The sequence below is a fragment of the Pseudomassariella vexata genome (genome assembly GCF_002105095.1).
Source record: "Pseudomassariella vexata strain CBS 129021 chromosome Unknown BCR38scaffold_13, whole genome shotgun sequence".
NCBI classification, from domain to species: domain Eukaryota; kingdom Fungi; phylum Ascomycota; class Sordariomycetes; order Amphisphaeriales; family Pseudomassariaceae; genus Pseudomassariella; species Pseudomassariella vexata.
Window position 1 is genome coordinate 474,941 of NW_024467968.1, and position 16,024 is coordinate 490,964.

Here is a 16,024-nt window from a genome sequence, read left to right on the forward strand (position 1 = left end):
CCCAAACCTCCTTCCAATCACAAATCTTCTTCTCAACACACGTCCTCCACTCACAACACACATTCGTCTGAACCAAAGTCGTTTTCTCAACACAATTCCTCGCACAAGGCATCTTCTCAAGCTAGATCCGCCACACAAGCCGCTCCAGCATCCCAACCCGCTACTCAACCCACCTCCGCAGCTCAGCCCCCGCCCCAACCCACTCCCGCAAATCCTACAACCCCAAGCCGTCCCCTCCCCGCCGTTACATTTCCCCGACCCATCGCGTCGCGCCGCCCGGCGACGACGTACTACACGCCCAGTGCGAGGACGTGCAGTCCCGATCCATGGACACAACGAGTTGAGCATGGAGCACGACGGAGGAAGCAGAGGGAACCGGGTTGCTGGGTGTGGCTATGTGGACCGCCGGTGTCTAAGAGGCCACATCGAAGGGGGCGCCGGAGGGATTGTTCTACTGAGTATCCGGGCTCGATGCGGCGCTTGTGGGTGGGTGGAGACGAGAGGATGGGTGCAGGGCCGAAGCCGGGGAATAGGGGTTGGTAGAACGAGCCGAATTTTGGAAGACGCCTCAGAACTGGCTGGGAAAGTAACATTAAGATTGAATTGTAAGATACATGGAGAAAGAGAAGGAAAGGGGGCGGGGTTGGGTGTGTATTTGCTTTTTGGAGTGTGAAAGTTTGGTAAGGTTGATAAGAGGTTGTGGTGAGTTGGAATAGAAGCTTCAGATTTAATACACTATCTAGATTTCCACGGCTTGCATTTATTGTGTTTTGGAATATAGCATATGATATGTAATAGGTACAGAGATTTCGTCTGTCTTGCCCAACATGAACCGAATTTCGACACCCACCAACATGCGCATTCGCATTTACATTCGCAGCAGCGGCAATTCACTGCCATCAGCTTAACTCTAGCTGATGGACGCGCAAACCACAATTGGGACTTCCAAATCATGGCTTATATTTTATCCCTGGAAGTGGCAGGTACTAACTAACTAACCTTGGCTGCTGCAGTGGTAGGCTACTGCGGCAACGATGACCTGGATGGACATGGCAGAATCCTGCAGCTTTATACGCATCTACTCCGCCATCTCGACCCTTCCGGGCATGACGGAAATTGACTCGAAGAAGAAGATGAAGAAGAAGAATAGGAAGAAGGAGAAAGTACAAGAAGCACGATGCCGAGTTCGACGCCAAGTTCTGGGTCGCTTTTGACGGTTGCGGCCACCGCATCATGATCCCCCCTCCATTTCCCTATCTCATTCGCGGCTTGGCTGCGGACACGGATCACTTGTACCTGTAGTTCTTGTGGACACTGGATGAGGTCAAGCCCGTAAGTACGTTTTATCTAGTATTTGCCCTTTCCCACATCTTCTCTTTTCCCAGGGGTCTCTTTATCGAAAGTAATTCCATAATCGACAAGCACGGCGTTCGGCACGAATTATTCATCACCAAATATCAAGCCAACAACAAGTTGAGACCCGCCAGCTGCCACATTGGCGGCTGGGTTTTGGCCGACGCCCTGTCCCCGAAATGAACCCCGTCCTAAATATCTTCTTCCCCTTCGCATGTGGTGAAAACTGGAGCAGCACAGCGTTTTCTTCCTCTGACGGACCCGTCATCAACCTCAAAATCGCCCTGGCGCTAGGTTACCCCATTGTGCAGGATGGTTTGGCGGCCGAGGATAGGTACCAGGTTTCGTACTTGGATCACGCGGGGGGAGGGAGGCTGCCATTGTCTCGGAAACGGGGAGAGTGCGGGCTTAGAGAATGGCACGGCAGGGCCACAGTCACTGGTGACGAGGGATTATGTAAGTGAAAAGACAGAAGGAGAAAAAGCTAGTTGGTGGTTGCTTCGGCTTATTGTGGCCGTTGATGATAAAGAAATAGGGAATAGCTGGATGAAGATGCCCTTTCGAAATCAACGTCGCAAATTTATTTTGCCATGTTGGTTAATAAACGTAGCTTGCAGGCATAATGAGATGATCTTGCGGCCAAGAGCAGACTTAACAGTCACAGCTACAACGTAAGTACAACGAGTAATTGTGAGCATTCTGACACCTTTAATATTAGTCAGTCGAGGATGAGCATGTCATACATATCCACAAGTTGGACCACTCCCCGCTTTTGTATATGCTGTCATCAACGTCAGGACATCCTCATATGCGTCCATATCTATCCACAGGAGCTTGCAGTATCCTAACAGCCATGCTCATCAATATCTGCTAACCAGAGTCGTTTACTAGAAGTAAAAAGAGGCAAAAGTAGTCCGGGCAGCGATGATATGAAGCCTCGGTGGCAATTCGATGGACATTATGTCTGGTTCCTCTACCAAACCATCTCTACCACCACAGGGCGATACCGGTCGGCTCATACATCACAGCCCGGCCATATCTGGTCTTGGCGACCGAGTGCGCATGGCAAAACCCGCAATATACAGATGCAATCTTAGTTGCCTCGTCCTCGTTTACCCCCACGTCCCCTATCACGAGCCCTATTTCGACCTCTCTTGCTACTCGGTGGCGGTGCTCGGACATCGCCGCCGTTCAAGAGCGTGTCCGGTCGATGAGGTAGTGTTCCGGGGGGCGGAGGATGGAGAGGAGCACCGCCGTAGCCGGACCAGCCACCGGCTGGCACAAGTGGAGGTGGAGGACCCGGGGGCAAGGGGGGTTGAAACACTGGAGCCCCGTTGCCTTGTTTACATGTGGGCGCGTCAACAAATTGGTGCGGTGGAGGTGGCGGCGGAGGAGGGCTGGGTTTTGATGCCCCTTGACGTCTATGGCTGCTGCGGGATGGTCGACCTCGTTCTGATGGTTTGGAATTGTTGACAATCGACGAAGCGACCTTGATCTTTTTCCGTTTCTCTGATTTCTTGACCGGGGCGTGGATGAACTGTTCATCAGAGTCGTCACTAGAGACGAAGTGGATGTGGGTCTGCCTTGTTGCGTTGCCCCGAATATGGAAGTTCGACTGGCCTCGTATCGTGCCCGTGTCCACACCTACCCAAGCGACAGCAACATCAGGACTTTTTGAATCGACATAGAGGTTACGATTTGCCTGCGACCAGCAGGTCGGGCCAGAGACAAGCCCGTTGTTTCTCCCTGGCAACCCACACTCGGGCCCATAGTGGCCTTCGGCGCCGCAGATGAAGCAGAATGCTGGGATCGAGTTGACTGTCTTCCTTGTGGCAGTGAGGGGATTGAAACTCCTCCAAATCTCGCTGCACTCTTCCTCCGTGTGACCAAACCCGCAGAAAGCACACGGGTCCTGCTCGCTCTTCGGCAACTTGAGCTTTTCCTGGCAGGACTCTTTCGTGTGACCAACTTGGCGGCATTGGGGGCATCTTTGCTTGGTGGGACAGCCAAATCGCGTGTGGTCCCTGCTGCCGCAGAATTGACATACCAGCTGAGGGCAATCTTGGCTTTCGTGAGTTGTCACGACGCAGTAAATGCAGATGGAAGATTCTTCGGCGGAAGGGAAGTATAGTCTCTGTTGTCGGTATACCTCGTCCCGGTCTACTGATTTGGCATCCGTATCAAACTCTACCGGTTGGGACACAGCTTCTGTATTGGCATCTACGAGGGAAGAGCCTGGAAATTCTGCAGTGTCATGTTGTTCATGAGTGTCTGTCGACATTGGCTCCGTGTCAGGAACTGCGGATGAACCCGTGTTCTTTGTGGTATCCTCAAGCTGCTTGAATTTTCTCGTAATTTCTGGGTCCTCACTTGAACTCTGAGCACGAGCGCGGGCTCGTGCGAATATGTCATCGAAAGTACCCGCTTCCATGTCACGAAGTGCTTGTTTGGATACCCGTCTGGCAGTCGTTTGCAAGCCTTTTGGGCCCTGGAAAATGCGAGCGGTAGCACTAGATATATGACCCCACACCTCTGATATCGTTTCTCGCGTGATCTCACGCTTTTTGCGGTTTGCCCTGAGCAATACCGCGATGAATTTCTCAAGTTCAGTGGCAAAGTATTCGAGCCAGAACGCATGCTCGCGGGTTTTGCGATTCATTTCAATTTCTGGGAAGCTCGTCACGCCCCTTGAATACAACGTGTGACCCTTGTGAAATAAGTGGATTGCTGCCGGCGCATTTGGATCCCATAGCGTAGGATTCGGAACTTGTGAGGATGTCGATACGCGTGCTTCAGGAGAGTTATTGCTTTCTTGACTCTCGTCATCAAGTGACTCATCGGAAACACGGTTATTGATGTGCTCATCTTGAGAAGCGGCTGTCCTTGGTGCTGGTGGCTCTACCGCAGTGGAATCGCTGGCCGACAAGCGGTGGGCAGACTTCGGCTGTGAGATCTTGAGCCCGAACGAGGTCCGGATACCCAGTCCCATCTTGACCCCACGATTCCAACCACCAGGCACGAGTGGCGCGGAATCCGCTCCAATTCCAGTTTGAGCAACTCCATCTCGTTGCACAGACGAAGGATCCTCGGTATTTCCATGTGGGTGGGAAGCACTGGTAGGCTGTGGCTCGGCCTGTTGAGCAGCAACGGCATCCTGCAGGGCAGTATCGGGATCAGGGCTGGACTCAACGATCTCGCCATCATCCAGACTATCCGCTTTTTCGCTACTATCGAATTGCTCGCCATTGTCAACGTGAACTGCCTTAATTTTCTTCCGTGACGGCGACGATCTAGTGACCGAGTCACCCTTGCGTTCCGATGCCAAGCCGTCCGACACCTCACCATCCTCACGTGGTCGCTTCTGGCCTGATGGGCTGCCAAGCCGGGGTGCACTGCCAAGGCCGTTTTGTGCAGCCATATCAGCTGTTGTTTCCGGGGGTGGCGACGGTGAAGATGCGTGTTCCGAATGGCTCTCGTCTTCCGGTGTCAGAACCTTCAACACCGCACCGCCGTCGCGGGGTGCTTGCTTTGGTGGGTTGCTGCTCGCACCAGGCTGAGCTGGATCTTCGACCAGAGCGACATCCTCATTGAGGTGATCCATTACCATCAAACTGTCTCAATGGACTGTGCAGCATGGAAATTACTAAATGGCGAGACTGACACGAGACTGGAAATGAGATGTCTGACTGGTGTTGCGCAGGTCAGGCTCCCAATCGTAAATTTGATATTTTGGATGGAGAGCATGCCCGTGACTTCTTCCAGCTTTGGCAATGCTGGTAACGAATGTGCTGTTCCAGACAGCGCTGTATCCAGAGGAAAAGGTGTCGCACACGTAATATCAGGCCGTGAAGAGTCTAGAGTCCCGAAGTCGAACGGTTCTAGTTGAGCAATCTCAAATCTGAAGATTCACGATACCCCGTCAAAAAGGAAGTTGCGCCGGAGAATCCACGGCAAATTAAAGAATTCAGGGTCCATGACGCAACTTGGATCCCTGAGGCGACAGGTAGTGTACGTGCTTTGGAAGCTGTGCAAGGTGTCAAATACGAAAGCCTGGAACTACACCGTCGATTGCCGTGCGTCCAGAGAATTCTCGAATGCAAGGATCGGAAAATATCTATAAGAACCGAAGGACGGAGGAAGCGAAGCAAGGACTTCCCCAGACTCACATGAGTCTAGAAAACTTCCATAGCCGCGACCGTCCATCAAATATAACCTTACACCCACGGAAGCGAACCAAGGAAACCAACGAGTGATATGATGGATGGAGATTCGGACCAGGCCCGGATTACGCAGATTGAGGCTGTACAGTCCGAGTCATCATCTCTCAATCTCAAACAAAACTTATCCGGCAGGGTAGCTCGGGAGATGCCGACAAGACACATCTCACACTCGGATGATCGCAGGTGGGAACATGAATGGTTCCATTGAATTTCCAGCTCATAATCAGTTGTAGCTTCAAAGCGGACCAGCAGGCGGACGCAAAATAAATCACAGATGAGCAGTGCTGTCCAGACCGGTCCGTCGGTACCTGTTTAGACCAAACGGCCGCGTCCTGCCAAAGCGGGATCTCATTCTGGGAAGCGCGGGTCCCGAATGCTCCAATTGCTCCAATGCGGTCCACGCCAATTCGCAGCCTGCAGCGTAGCATTCCCCCCCACCCCCTGTAACTTGACTGTGGGTGTTCGTGTCTCCCAGCATCATCAATCCCCCCTGGACGGCCCGGCCCCAATACTCCAAACTGCATCAGCTCAACACGACATCAAAAGTTCCACGTAACGTTCATTATCGGTAAATTCTACTCTACTCTTCGACCAACAAAACTTGACCACGTCAACATCGTCGCTGCACCATCGTTGCCGTTTGCAAAACTCTCCCATTGCGCGGCAGCATCTCTACGTACTTTAACAATTCCTCCCACCTGTTTGCTGCATTCCTTGAACTGCCCAATATCAGTGATCCTACCCCCCTAATGCGGTTGCTGCCCCCAAGCCAGATCCAGCTTTTTGAACCTACGCGCAGCTGAGCTCAGCACGGCAGACACTGTGACATCACGCTGCTCCGATTTGCTGCGTACACGCACACGCACACGCCAGCCTCGACCCAACCATTGAGAGTCCACGAAGGCCCGTATCGGCTGCGTGGATGGATCACCGTCAGATCGGTATAGCGAACCTCAACCCCGACGACCCTCTGAACACCGCCAAACTGTCTTCCCCAATCGTCCTCCCCCGGACCGTCACCTACGACGCGGGCACAAATCCTCCCCGGGGAGGCAACCAGTTCCTCACAATGGGGGATGCCAAGTCGACGCGGAGGCGGAGGTCGAGTAGTATTCTGCAGATCTACCAGGAGCCTCAGGAGCCTATAGATCAATTGAGCGACCAGTCAGCTCTGCCGAACCTGAATGCGAATTGGGTCAACTCAAAAGGTGCGTCTGTTATGCTCTGGTTATTCAAAGTCAAGCTCTGGCCAGATAAGAAGCTCCCGCATCACGCCCAACCCCATAGGTAGTTGCGCCGTCAGAGTTCTCAGGTTGAGGCTGCTGGAGCTTACACTTGAAATCACTGTGCCGACTCCTTAAGGCGAGACAAAATACGAGACAATACTGACTCTTCTATACTTAACTCAGGTGCTTGGACCATTCATATCGTCCTCATCGCGGGCCTAAAGATTCTCTACGACGTGCTCCCCGGCGTCTCCCAGGAGACATCATGGACTCTAACCAACATCTCGTACATGTTCGGCTCGTATCTCATGTTCCATTATGTTCGTGGAACACCATTTGAGTTCAACAGCGGGGCCTACGACAACCTGAATATGTGGGAACAAATCGACGATGGAGCGCAATACACGCCGGCCAAGAAGTTCCTCCTCAGCGTGCCCATTATGCTCTTTCTCCTGAGTACCCACTATACACACTACGACCTGACATATTTCACCATCAATTTCCTGGCTACTCTGGCCGTGGTAATACCGAAACTGCCATTTGTGCGTCTAGTCCTCCAGAAGCCCCCCGGTGTTGGCCGAGAAACTGACATTTTCCCCTCCCTGCAGAGTCATCGCATGAGAGTGGGTCTGTTCTCAGGTGTCCCCGAAGATGCAAATTGAATCGAGAGAGCACGCGTGGTGGTCGACTATAATAATGGGCAATTGCATTGGCGTTTGGGGCTGGGACTGCAGGTTTGACACAAGCAATCGGAGTCGTCAGAGGGGGCGTGTAAGACCGGCAATGGCAACGGCGCAGCAGCATGGTGCGAATCACCGAGTCGAAGATGGACGATAGAGGTACAGACAGTCAGGAAACGTGCAAAGTTATTCAGGCTTCAATAATGACTTGTTGAAGTCTCGACTCCTTCCCTGGGCGCCGCTCAGCTTGTGATGACGCAACACAACGCAGTCTCAACTCCACCCATGGGGCTCCAGCCTTTTGCTGTGGCTTGGTTGCTCTGGTGTCGAGTCCGAGCTCGACTTCTCATCCTGTGTGTGAATCGACTATTTTTGGCAACAAACATGAGGTTATCTTCAGAAAGAAGTGGTACGTTGACGCCTCCGAATATCTTAACCCGCTGAGAAAGTTCTTATTGGGTCTTGTTGACAGTTGTATCCTTTTTATGCACGATTGCTATTTGCCAAGCGCGGGTTTAAGCAACGTTGACAGAAGTGAATTAGTCTCTGGCCCTGCAGGAATGCGCTCTAACACTTTGTTGGCCGGCAGCCTGGCATGGGACACTGGCAGGGGAAAGGAGGGTTGAGGAAAGTGGTTATCAAGGTGGTTGCAAAGTCGAGCAACTTGTTGTATAAAGTGATGGTCAACCACTGGACCGAACTGGACTTCATTCCTCCATCATTGCATTCCCTTCAAGACTCTCACTGCGACAGCTTTGTACAGCTTCGAGATCGAGTTTTATTCTGAGATCACAGTCAATCGTTTCACCTCAACTCTCGTTTGCGCCCCCAGTTGAGCAACAATGAAGTTCACCGCTGTCACCTTCGCTGCTCTCATCGGCGTGTCCTCCTCGGCCGCCATCAGCAAGGGCGATTCCATCTCGTTCGGGTTCGATTACCCAGTCACGGCCTCGGAACCCTTTTCCAGCAAGTGGCGGTCGGTCCCCTGCACCACGTCTACCTTGTGGACGTCGACCCCCTGCACCACGTCTACCTTGTGGACGTCGACCCCCTGCGCCAGCAGCAAGTGGTCATCAACCTCGTGCGTCAGCAGCAAGTGGTCATCGATCCCCTGCGTCAGCAGCAAGTGGACATCGACCTCGTGCGTCAGCAGCAAGTGGACATCGACCTCGTGCGTCAGCAGCAAGTGGACGTCGACCCCGTGCTCGACCAGCACTCCTTGCACTACCAGCACTCCGTGCACTACCAGCACCCCGTGCACCAGCTCCTGCACAACTACCACCAAGTGCACCAGCACCCCCCTGCCGCCTCCTCCGCCAATCACGACTCCGTGCACGAGCAGCCTCCCTCCTCCCCCGCCTCCGCCTCCGACTACCACCCCATGCACGAGCAGCTCGGCGCCGCCCCCGCCTCCCCCGCCGCCGACCACAACGCCTTGCACCTCGGCCGTCCCTCCTCCTCCTCCTCCCCCCCCGCCTCCGGCTACTACCCCTTACACCTCTTCTGCTCCGCCACCTCCGCCGCCTCCTCCGGCTACCACTCCTTGCACCTCTTCTGCTCCACCGCCTCCACCGCCTCCTCCGGTTACCACTCCTTGCACCTCTTCTGCTCCACCGCCACCACCGCCTCCTCCGGCTACCACTCCTTACACCTCTTCTGCTCCGCCACCACCTCCGCCGCCTCCTCCGGCTACCACTCCTTACACCTCTTCTGCTCCGCCGCCACCTCCGCCACCTCCTCCGGCTACCACTCCTTACACCTCTTCTGCTCCACCGCCACCTCCGCCACCTCCGGCTACCACTCCTTACACCTCTTCTGCTCCGCCGCCACCTCCGCCACCTCCTCCGGCTACCACTCCTTGCACCTCTTCTGCTCCGCCGCCACCTCCGCCACCTCCTCCGGCTACCACTCCTTACACCTCTTCTGCTCCGCCGCCGCCTCCTCCCCCTCCGCCTCCGGCCAGCACGACCTCTTCTGCTCCACATGCTCCTCCCCCTCCGCCTCCGGCCAACACGACCTCTTCTGCTCCGCCTCCTCCTCCGCCTGCGGCCAGCACGCCTTGCACCTCCAAGCCTGTCACTGTCCCCACTGCCGGCGCTGTCGCCATCGGTATCCACGGTGGTCTGGCTGTCGCCGCTGCCGCTTTGGCTCTGCTTTAAGCAGCTACGATGGGATCTTGAGGTATGCTCTGAAGTTTTCGGTTGGAAAGGGGGGGCATGATCGGTCCCTCGTCAAGGAAGGACCTAGTTTACGGTTTCGCATGGGATGGCATGTCCACGCGTCTACTCTCATTACCAGTGTCTTGGATGTTATCAAAGGTGGAAGAAACAATTTGATTAGGTAGTTTGGGGTTCCGGTAGATTGGTTTGGAAAAAGAAAATGAAGGAGATTACAACGACATTAGGATATAGATAATTTCGCTAATACTCGGGTAGATGGTTCTTTGTAGGCTTCGGGTCTGGTCGCAAGGTCGGACGGGAGTTCTTGTTAGTTAGCTATCATTCCTCAAATGTATCGGATTCCTTCAATTGATCGCGGCTCTCTTCACAGGCTGTGGTTGTGTGGTTATGTGGTAATGATTTGATGCTATCAATGCTATAGTTTTCCAGGGTGCCATTAGATTGGGACACCAAATAGAGCCCACGGTTAATTTGCAGCTCCAAACAAGGGACTCGATACTGCGTATAACTTGGGAGAAAGATGATGTAGGTAGCCCAACCGGTTGTTCATCGGGCAGTGGGGTCCAAAACAACCGGGAGAACAATGTGAATTGTAATTGGCGGATCGAGTGATGTCGTCGACTCCAGAGGTGTAGGCACCGTAGGTAGTTCTTGTTGATGCTGCAAACGGCGAGTCGATCTCTAGGATTCAGGAACTGGCGACGATAAGTCATGGACTAAATCCAGTGCTATCCTTCCTGTAAATACAGTTACTTGCAGATGTCGACTGCGAGGGAAGTATGGACTGTCCGTTATCACTGGTGTTTAACTTTCTAATTGATGTTACTGACAGGTTACGCTATGGGTCTGGGATGTGATCAACTTGCACACTTATACTTCGTCTAGATCCAAAACATCAACTTAAGACGTGCAACCAGATAGTTTATAAAAAAGTACCCACAACCATCACATCCCTGGCCTCTAACCCAACGACACAATCGCCGCTAAGATAACCGACTACCCCAACTCTCACTTCCTCATCTACTACCAAAACCCTTCCAGGCTACTATGAGAGTCCTCTAAGCAAGCCTTTGCCGATCACGGCATCATCAACATCGAGGTCGTCGTCGGCGATAGCCTGACCACTCTACCTTCTCTCCACCCCGAGGAGCCATAGGATGTGATGTTTCTCGACACCCGAAAGACGGTGCGTCCGCAGTACCTGGCGACGATCCTGGAGCAGTCGCTGCCGGGGAGTAAGGAGGGATGGTTGCTGCGGAAGCGGGGGAAGGGAAGGGAGGAGTCATTATGGAGGATCATGTGCTGTGGTGGAGGTTGGTTGCGGATGATAGTCGGGGGAACCCGTATCGGAAGGGGAAGGTGAATGGGGGAAATGCTGTGAATGGGTATGGGGGTGTCGATGGGGACTATGAGAGGAAGGACGAGACGGAGAAACTGAGGGAGTTCAACGAAATTATGCATCAGAATGAGCGGCTTTATATTTTCATGATGCCGCTTTGGGATGGGGTTGGGTTGGTTAGGTTGCTTGAAGGGGGTTGATGGGTGAGTGGAGAGCATACGGGTTTAATCGCTTGAGGTACATCCATTACTTGGGCTGGTGTATACTGGTGGGAGTGGAGTTCTTCTCAGGTTATCGAAGTCATGGTTTTTGCTAGTAATGTCGCATAGCCTCAACAAATTCCATGTTTTATGGGGTTTGAAATGTGATTTTATGTTAAGGTATCCAAACTACCTAAGCTGGGAGTCTTCTTTTTGCGATCATGCCCGCTGTGAACAAGTTCGTCCGCGCAGCTGGAAAAGCCTGTGATGACTTTGAAGGCTCCTCAGAAGGCTCCTCAGAAGACCCTCGGACAACCTAGATCGTTAAAGCACACGGGAGATCAGGTGGTAAGTAACCTGCCTCAACGAGCTTCCTCAGATGAGGCCACTATCGCAATGGCTTGACTGGATGGTGATTTCTACATCTTTTCAATATGGAAATGGCATTTCTCCGCTACCACGTGTCAAACTTTTGATTTTTTCTTATGACTGACAGCGCTAACGAATGTACCAGGACGACTCTTGGTCTGACGACGACGTACCCCTGAGTTAACAACAACGACTGATGGGATGGACTCAAGGTACAAACCTGCCCTCGGCCAATGCATCCCAGGCTTCAGCTATCCCATCCAAAGTGTGGGGAACGAAGAATGCTACATTCAACGACACCCAATCACCGGCAACTTCATACAGGTCGTCTGCATCCAGGAATGCTCCAGTCGGGTTGCCTGGGTCTCTCTCTATTCAAGCCCGGCAAGGTTTGGCCCTTACGCCTTCTCCTTATCCCGCGATGATCTTAGCCTTGATGATTCTACAGGATCAAGTGCGTACGCTGGAATGCCCATTAGAGGGTTAAACCCCTCAAACCCAGCTGCCATGCCGGCTATCCAAGGTATTTCTGCAGCCATGGAGTCTTCGCTGACCAGCCTTCGCCCCAGTCTTGCCGAATCAAGAACCTCGAATCAAGCTCACACCGGGCCCACCTCGGGTTGTCCTACAACCCCCCATTGCCAGCGCAGGAGCGACTTCCCGCAGCACCACCGACAGTACCCACCAGTAACGGCAGCAGTTCATAGTTCCACGAGCTTTGTACAAGCATCAAGTAGAAGAAGGCTATACACATGCCATAGATGGAACGTTCTTCCCCATCTGATGCGGCCCCGATGGGGACTAGGCACGGTTCCAGGCCGACGTGGTCCACAACAACGAGATCCTCAACTAGTTGCGGGCAAAAGACGATGAAGGTTAGGAGACGGATCCATGGAGTGGTTCCTAACACAGCTCATATCCGCGGGTAGATTACTGTTGATTAACATATTCATTTGCTAGAAAGAAAACGTGCTGACATGGTGTGAATTTGAAGCCCTCGATGCGACACCTAAATGGGCTACAGCACGCAACCGCGCGTTGCTTAGGTCGGGATAAAGGGCGCTTCTATATGACCGAATCTTCGGAATATATTGATTTATTCCAGCGAAGACGGGTTCTATGTCATATCGAGACCAGGATGTTGACCCAGATACGCAGTGGTTGTGCTAGCCCCCCGGCTAGTTTTGCCTTGACAAGACTATTCACGGACCGAATATGATGCTTATTGGGTAAAAGAAACAGAAGGCAGCTTCTTACCTTATATTAGATAAGTCACACGTCAGAAAGTGCATCGAGCCTTGTTTTATGTAGGCAGGAGGATATAGATGCCTACTGTGGATCGGCTTGAGGAAGATGGTCCTTGAGGCACATTTATGGGTTTAATAAGAATCCCAAGCTGGAAAACATGATGTTCATGTGGTTCGGCAATCTCGACTAGGATCCATTGTCACGTGAAAGGATGTAGAACCACACCTGAACACAGTACTTATGTGCCTATAGGTAAGACTCAGATCTGAGGTCCCGTAGGTAAAACACAGCATGTAAGAAGGCTTCAACAGGTAACATATGTTGGGTTCTGTTTTCAGAGATTGATTCAGTCCTGTACCGTAACGGCGGGCAAGCGCCAAATCGAGTTACCCGAACGAAGAATGATAATACATTGGAGGTATCGGCGTGACAAACCGATATCAGCCGCGCGATTTGAAACATATTTCTCAAATTTTGCTATTCACATGATACTCTCAACCACGCCAAAAGAGAGAGTCTGATCAAGCTAAGCATACACATGAATAGACAGGTAATATCGTTGCATTTGGCATTGACCTCTCGTTGCTGCAGGACACCGACCCCCGTCGGCGATCAACCGCGCAAAACTCAATCTAGCATGGTAGCGGCCCCCGCCCGCCCATCATCCGTGGATAACTAGAAAAGCAAGCTGGGAGGAGGGTTTTGCAGGCTAGCCGGAGGTAGGTAACACGCCACACCGTCCGGTCTTTTCTCTGCACGGCGGCTACTAGCATTCCTGCCGTCTAACGAAACCTAGTAACTAGCGGGATGGAACTAGGGAGCTTGCAGCGTGCAGCACCCGCCACATGGGCACTTGGGTCATGAGGCCACACAGTTGTCGCCATGGGCACCCGGATGGAAGGCCTCAATAGTTTTTCATGGACCTATGAGTCGGCACTGACGTTCTCTTCGTGTCACCGCCGTTGGTTGACTAGCGACGGCAGAGCGGATCTGAATAAGGAAAGCTACCAGTGGAGGAGGTTGGGGATAGGTGGCACGAACGTCCGTGACACTCCAACGTCGTCATTCTTTTGCAGATGTTCGTGGGTGTGCTTGGGCACAACGACGCGGGGGACATTGCGAAGAAAAGTAGGCGGTAGAATCTGTCGTCAAGATGTAGTCTACTCCATTGGACCGTTACTTTCGTATTCCAGGAGATTGTCAATGAAGCGAGCCATTTGTTTGATCTACTAGTTGCTCAGCCGGTCCATATTGAAGTATTAATGAATTCGCCATGCTTGGCCTCTGCGATATAGTTACAGTTAGAACTTTGACCAGGAACAGGTGATTAATAAGAGTGTCCCAATCATATGGGGCGGCGTAGACCATAGTCTAGCTACTATAGTACTCGATCGTGCCAATGCGGCGGCTTCACCTGGGCAGTGTCCAATCCAATATATGCGCTTCGTAGAAGTCGTAGGGGACACAAGCAGACAGTATTGAGAGAAGATCTCAATGTGCCACCGCTATTGTGTCACCGCCGATGTTATGCCAATCAATACGATAGTCGAAGTGCTGAATATCTCGAATGAGTCGTTGGCTCAAGCCGGCGGCTGAGGTCGACAATGGAACTGTTGGTAAAAGCAACTCGACTTCTGGCCATCGGCTTCGGACAAGTTCCGAGGGCATGTTGCGTGCAACTGCGTAAAAAGTTGCCAGGACCGCATCTGATAGTCAACGGACCTTGTCCTGCAACAGAGGATATATGGCCCGTGTGACGCTGCTCTTCTTTAGGGCAGGCACACTGGCTTGCGTGAGTAATGATGTTGAATTCTTGAATGGTGATTGGGCGGTGGTGGTCCAAGCCGGTCCAAGCCGAGGCTCTAGAGCTGAGAGCCTTGTCTCAGCCCAGCGGCTGCTCACCTGCCACCTTAGCGGATGGCGCGAGCTGTGAGATCTCCATGTGGAGAATAGAGTTGGTGAAGATTGCTTCTTGAGCTGGGGCACAATGTTGGATTTGGAGCCGCTGAAGGTCTGCATTGCATAATGACCAGCCGCGTTAACGAAGCACATTGATGTCGCGTTTATCAAAACCTAATTTGTCTCTCGTCGACATCCGTGACGACCAATATTTTTCTAGTCATAGTTGACGTTGGTCAAATCAGTTCTGCTTGTGATGAGCTCGTGGCAGCATAGATCGATCTGGTAGCCAGATCTTGAGTGAGTCGCCAACCCGCGTTATCTCTCTTTGATTAGTTCACTACTGCTAGCGGACCCATCGCTCATCAGCTCATGGAAGAGAAGGGCCAAGTGGGTCTTAGAACGACAGTCTAGTGACTAGTTGCTAGGCGGCGCTTCCAAGATGTGACGCCGCCATATGAGCCGGCCGCCGGACTGCAGTGAAGACCTGCGGGTAGATGCAGGAACCACACGTTTGATCCACTGCGGAACGGCCAAAGGCTAAGGAATGACGCCAAAATCGTGTGCCGCGTTAGTCACGAATCATGGCTCGCTCGGCTTTGATGAAAGCAGAGATGCGCATAAAGGAATCGTCCGGCGAAGTTTGAACAAGCTCAATACCTATTTATCCGGCAGTTTCCTCAAATGGGAGATGTCCACTGGCATGTATACCCTGTGGCTTGATTTCCCGGCCTTGCGTGATCGTCATCGCATCATCCAAAGAATGTACTATGTTCACGATTGGGAGGCCTGATTCCTGTAATAGTATGATAGTACGTATTCGCTTTGCGGAGAAATTGTTGATACATTGCTATTGTCCGTCTCAAAATCAAATCAGTTCAAACCTGCCTCGACCTGGAATTCCCATGTGGGGTCGAGATGCCACGCACAGCTTCTTGAACGAGCTGGACGATTGCTCTTCCCATTTTATTTTGAATGTAAACCTCGGTACCAAATGGTTGTCCCCATAACCTCAAACAAGTAACTTATAATAAGCAACACTCTCATATATGACCATTACTGTCTACAGTTCCATGATAGAGTTTGAATGCATCACACAGGAACAGCTCTTAATCTCACCCGATCCATCCCCAATGCTGCCGTAGCCTGCACGGCCCCTGAGCTTAGTCCACATTAGATAAGATATTGCTCGGGATTGGAAACGTGATTAAAGGCTAGTGGAGTGGCCATTACGAGAAGTTCGATGAACAACATCACCAATATATATACACAGATACGGTTGTCAATTGCTGGTAGAGATAGAAGTTTGC

At 52.3% G+C, this 16,024-nt stretch overlaps 4 protein-coding genes across 4 annotated transcripts; 3 read left to right on the forward strand and 1 right to left on the reverse strand.

The window, feature by feature from the left end:
* Positions 1–3,109: 3,109 nt before the first annotated feature.
* Positions 3,110–3,451, reverse strand: BCR38DRAFT_327253 (uncharacterized protein; the record flags this gene model as incomplete). Its single annotated transcript, XM_040854824.1, has 1 exon — positions 3,110–3,451. A coding segment is annotated over one exon (342 nt), but the record flags the coding sequence as incomplete, so codon positions are not given.
* Positions 3,452–6,642: 3,191 nt separating this feature from the next.
* On the forward strand, positions 6,643–7,461 carry BCR38DRAFT_350979 (ORMDL family-domain-containing protein; the record flags this gene model as incomplete). The annotated part of the gene is made up of 3 exons (XM_040856614.1): positions 6,643–6,781; positions 6,983–7,341; positions 7,408–7,461. The coding sequence occupies 3 exons, from the start codon at positions 6,643–6,645 to the stop codon at positions 7,459–7,461; spliced, it is 552 nt and encodes a 183-aa protein (XP_040712151.1).
* An 860-nt stretch (positions 7,462–8,321) lies between these two features.
* On the forward strand, positions 8,322–10,007 carry BCR38DRAFT_526892 (uncharacterized protein; the record flags this gene model as incomplete). Its single annotated transcript, XM_040865373.1, has 1 exon — positions 8,322–10,007. The coding sequence occupies one exon, from the start codon at positions 8,322–8,324 to the stop codon at positions 9,636–9,638; it is 1,317 nt and encodes a 438-aa protein (XP_040712152.1). The 3' UTR covers positions 9,639–10,007.
* A 464-nt stretch (positions 10,008–10,471) lies between these two features.
* Positions 10,472–12,440, forward strand: BCR38DRAFT_498334 (uncharacterized protein; the record flags this gene model as incomplete). The annotated part of the gene is made up of 4 exons (XM_040864783.1): positions 10,472–11,174; positions 11,478–11,546; positions 11,713–11,723; positions 11,780–12,440. Exons 1-4 carry the CDS (start codon positions 10,905–10,907, stop codon positions 12,438–12,440), a joined length of 1,011 nt encoding a protein of 336 aa, XP_040712153.1. The 5' UTR covers positions 10,472–10,904.
* Positions 12,441–16,024: the final 3,584 nt, after the last annotated feature.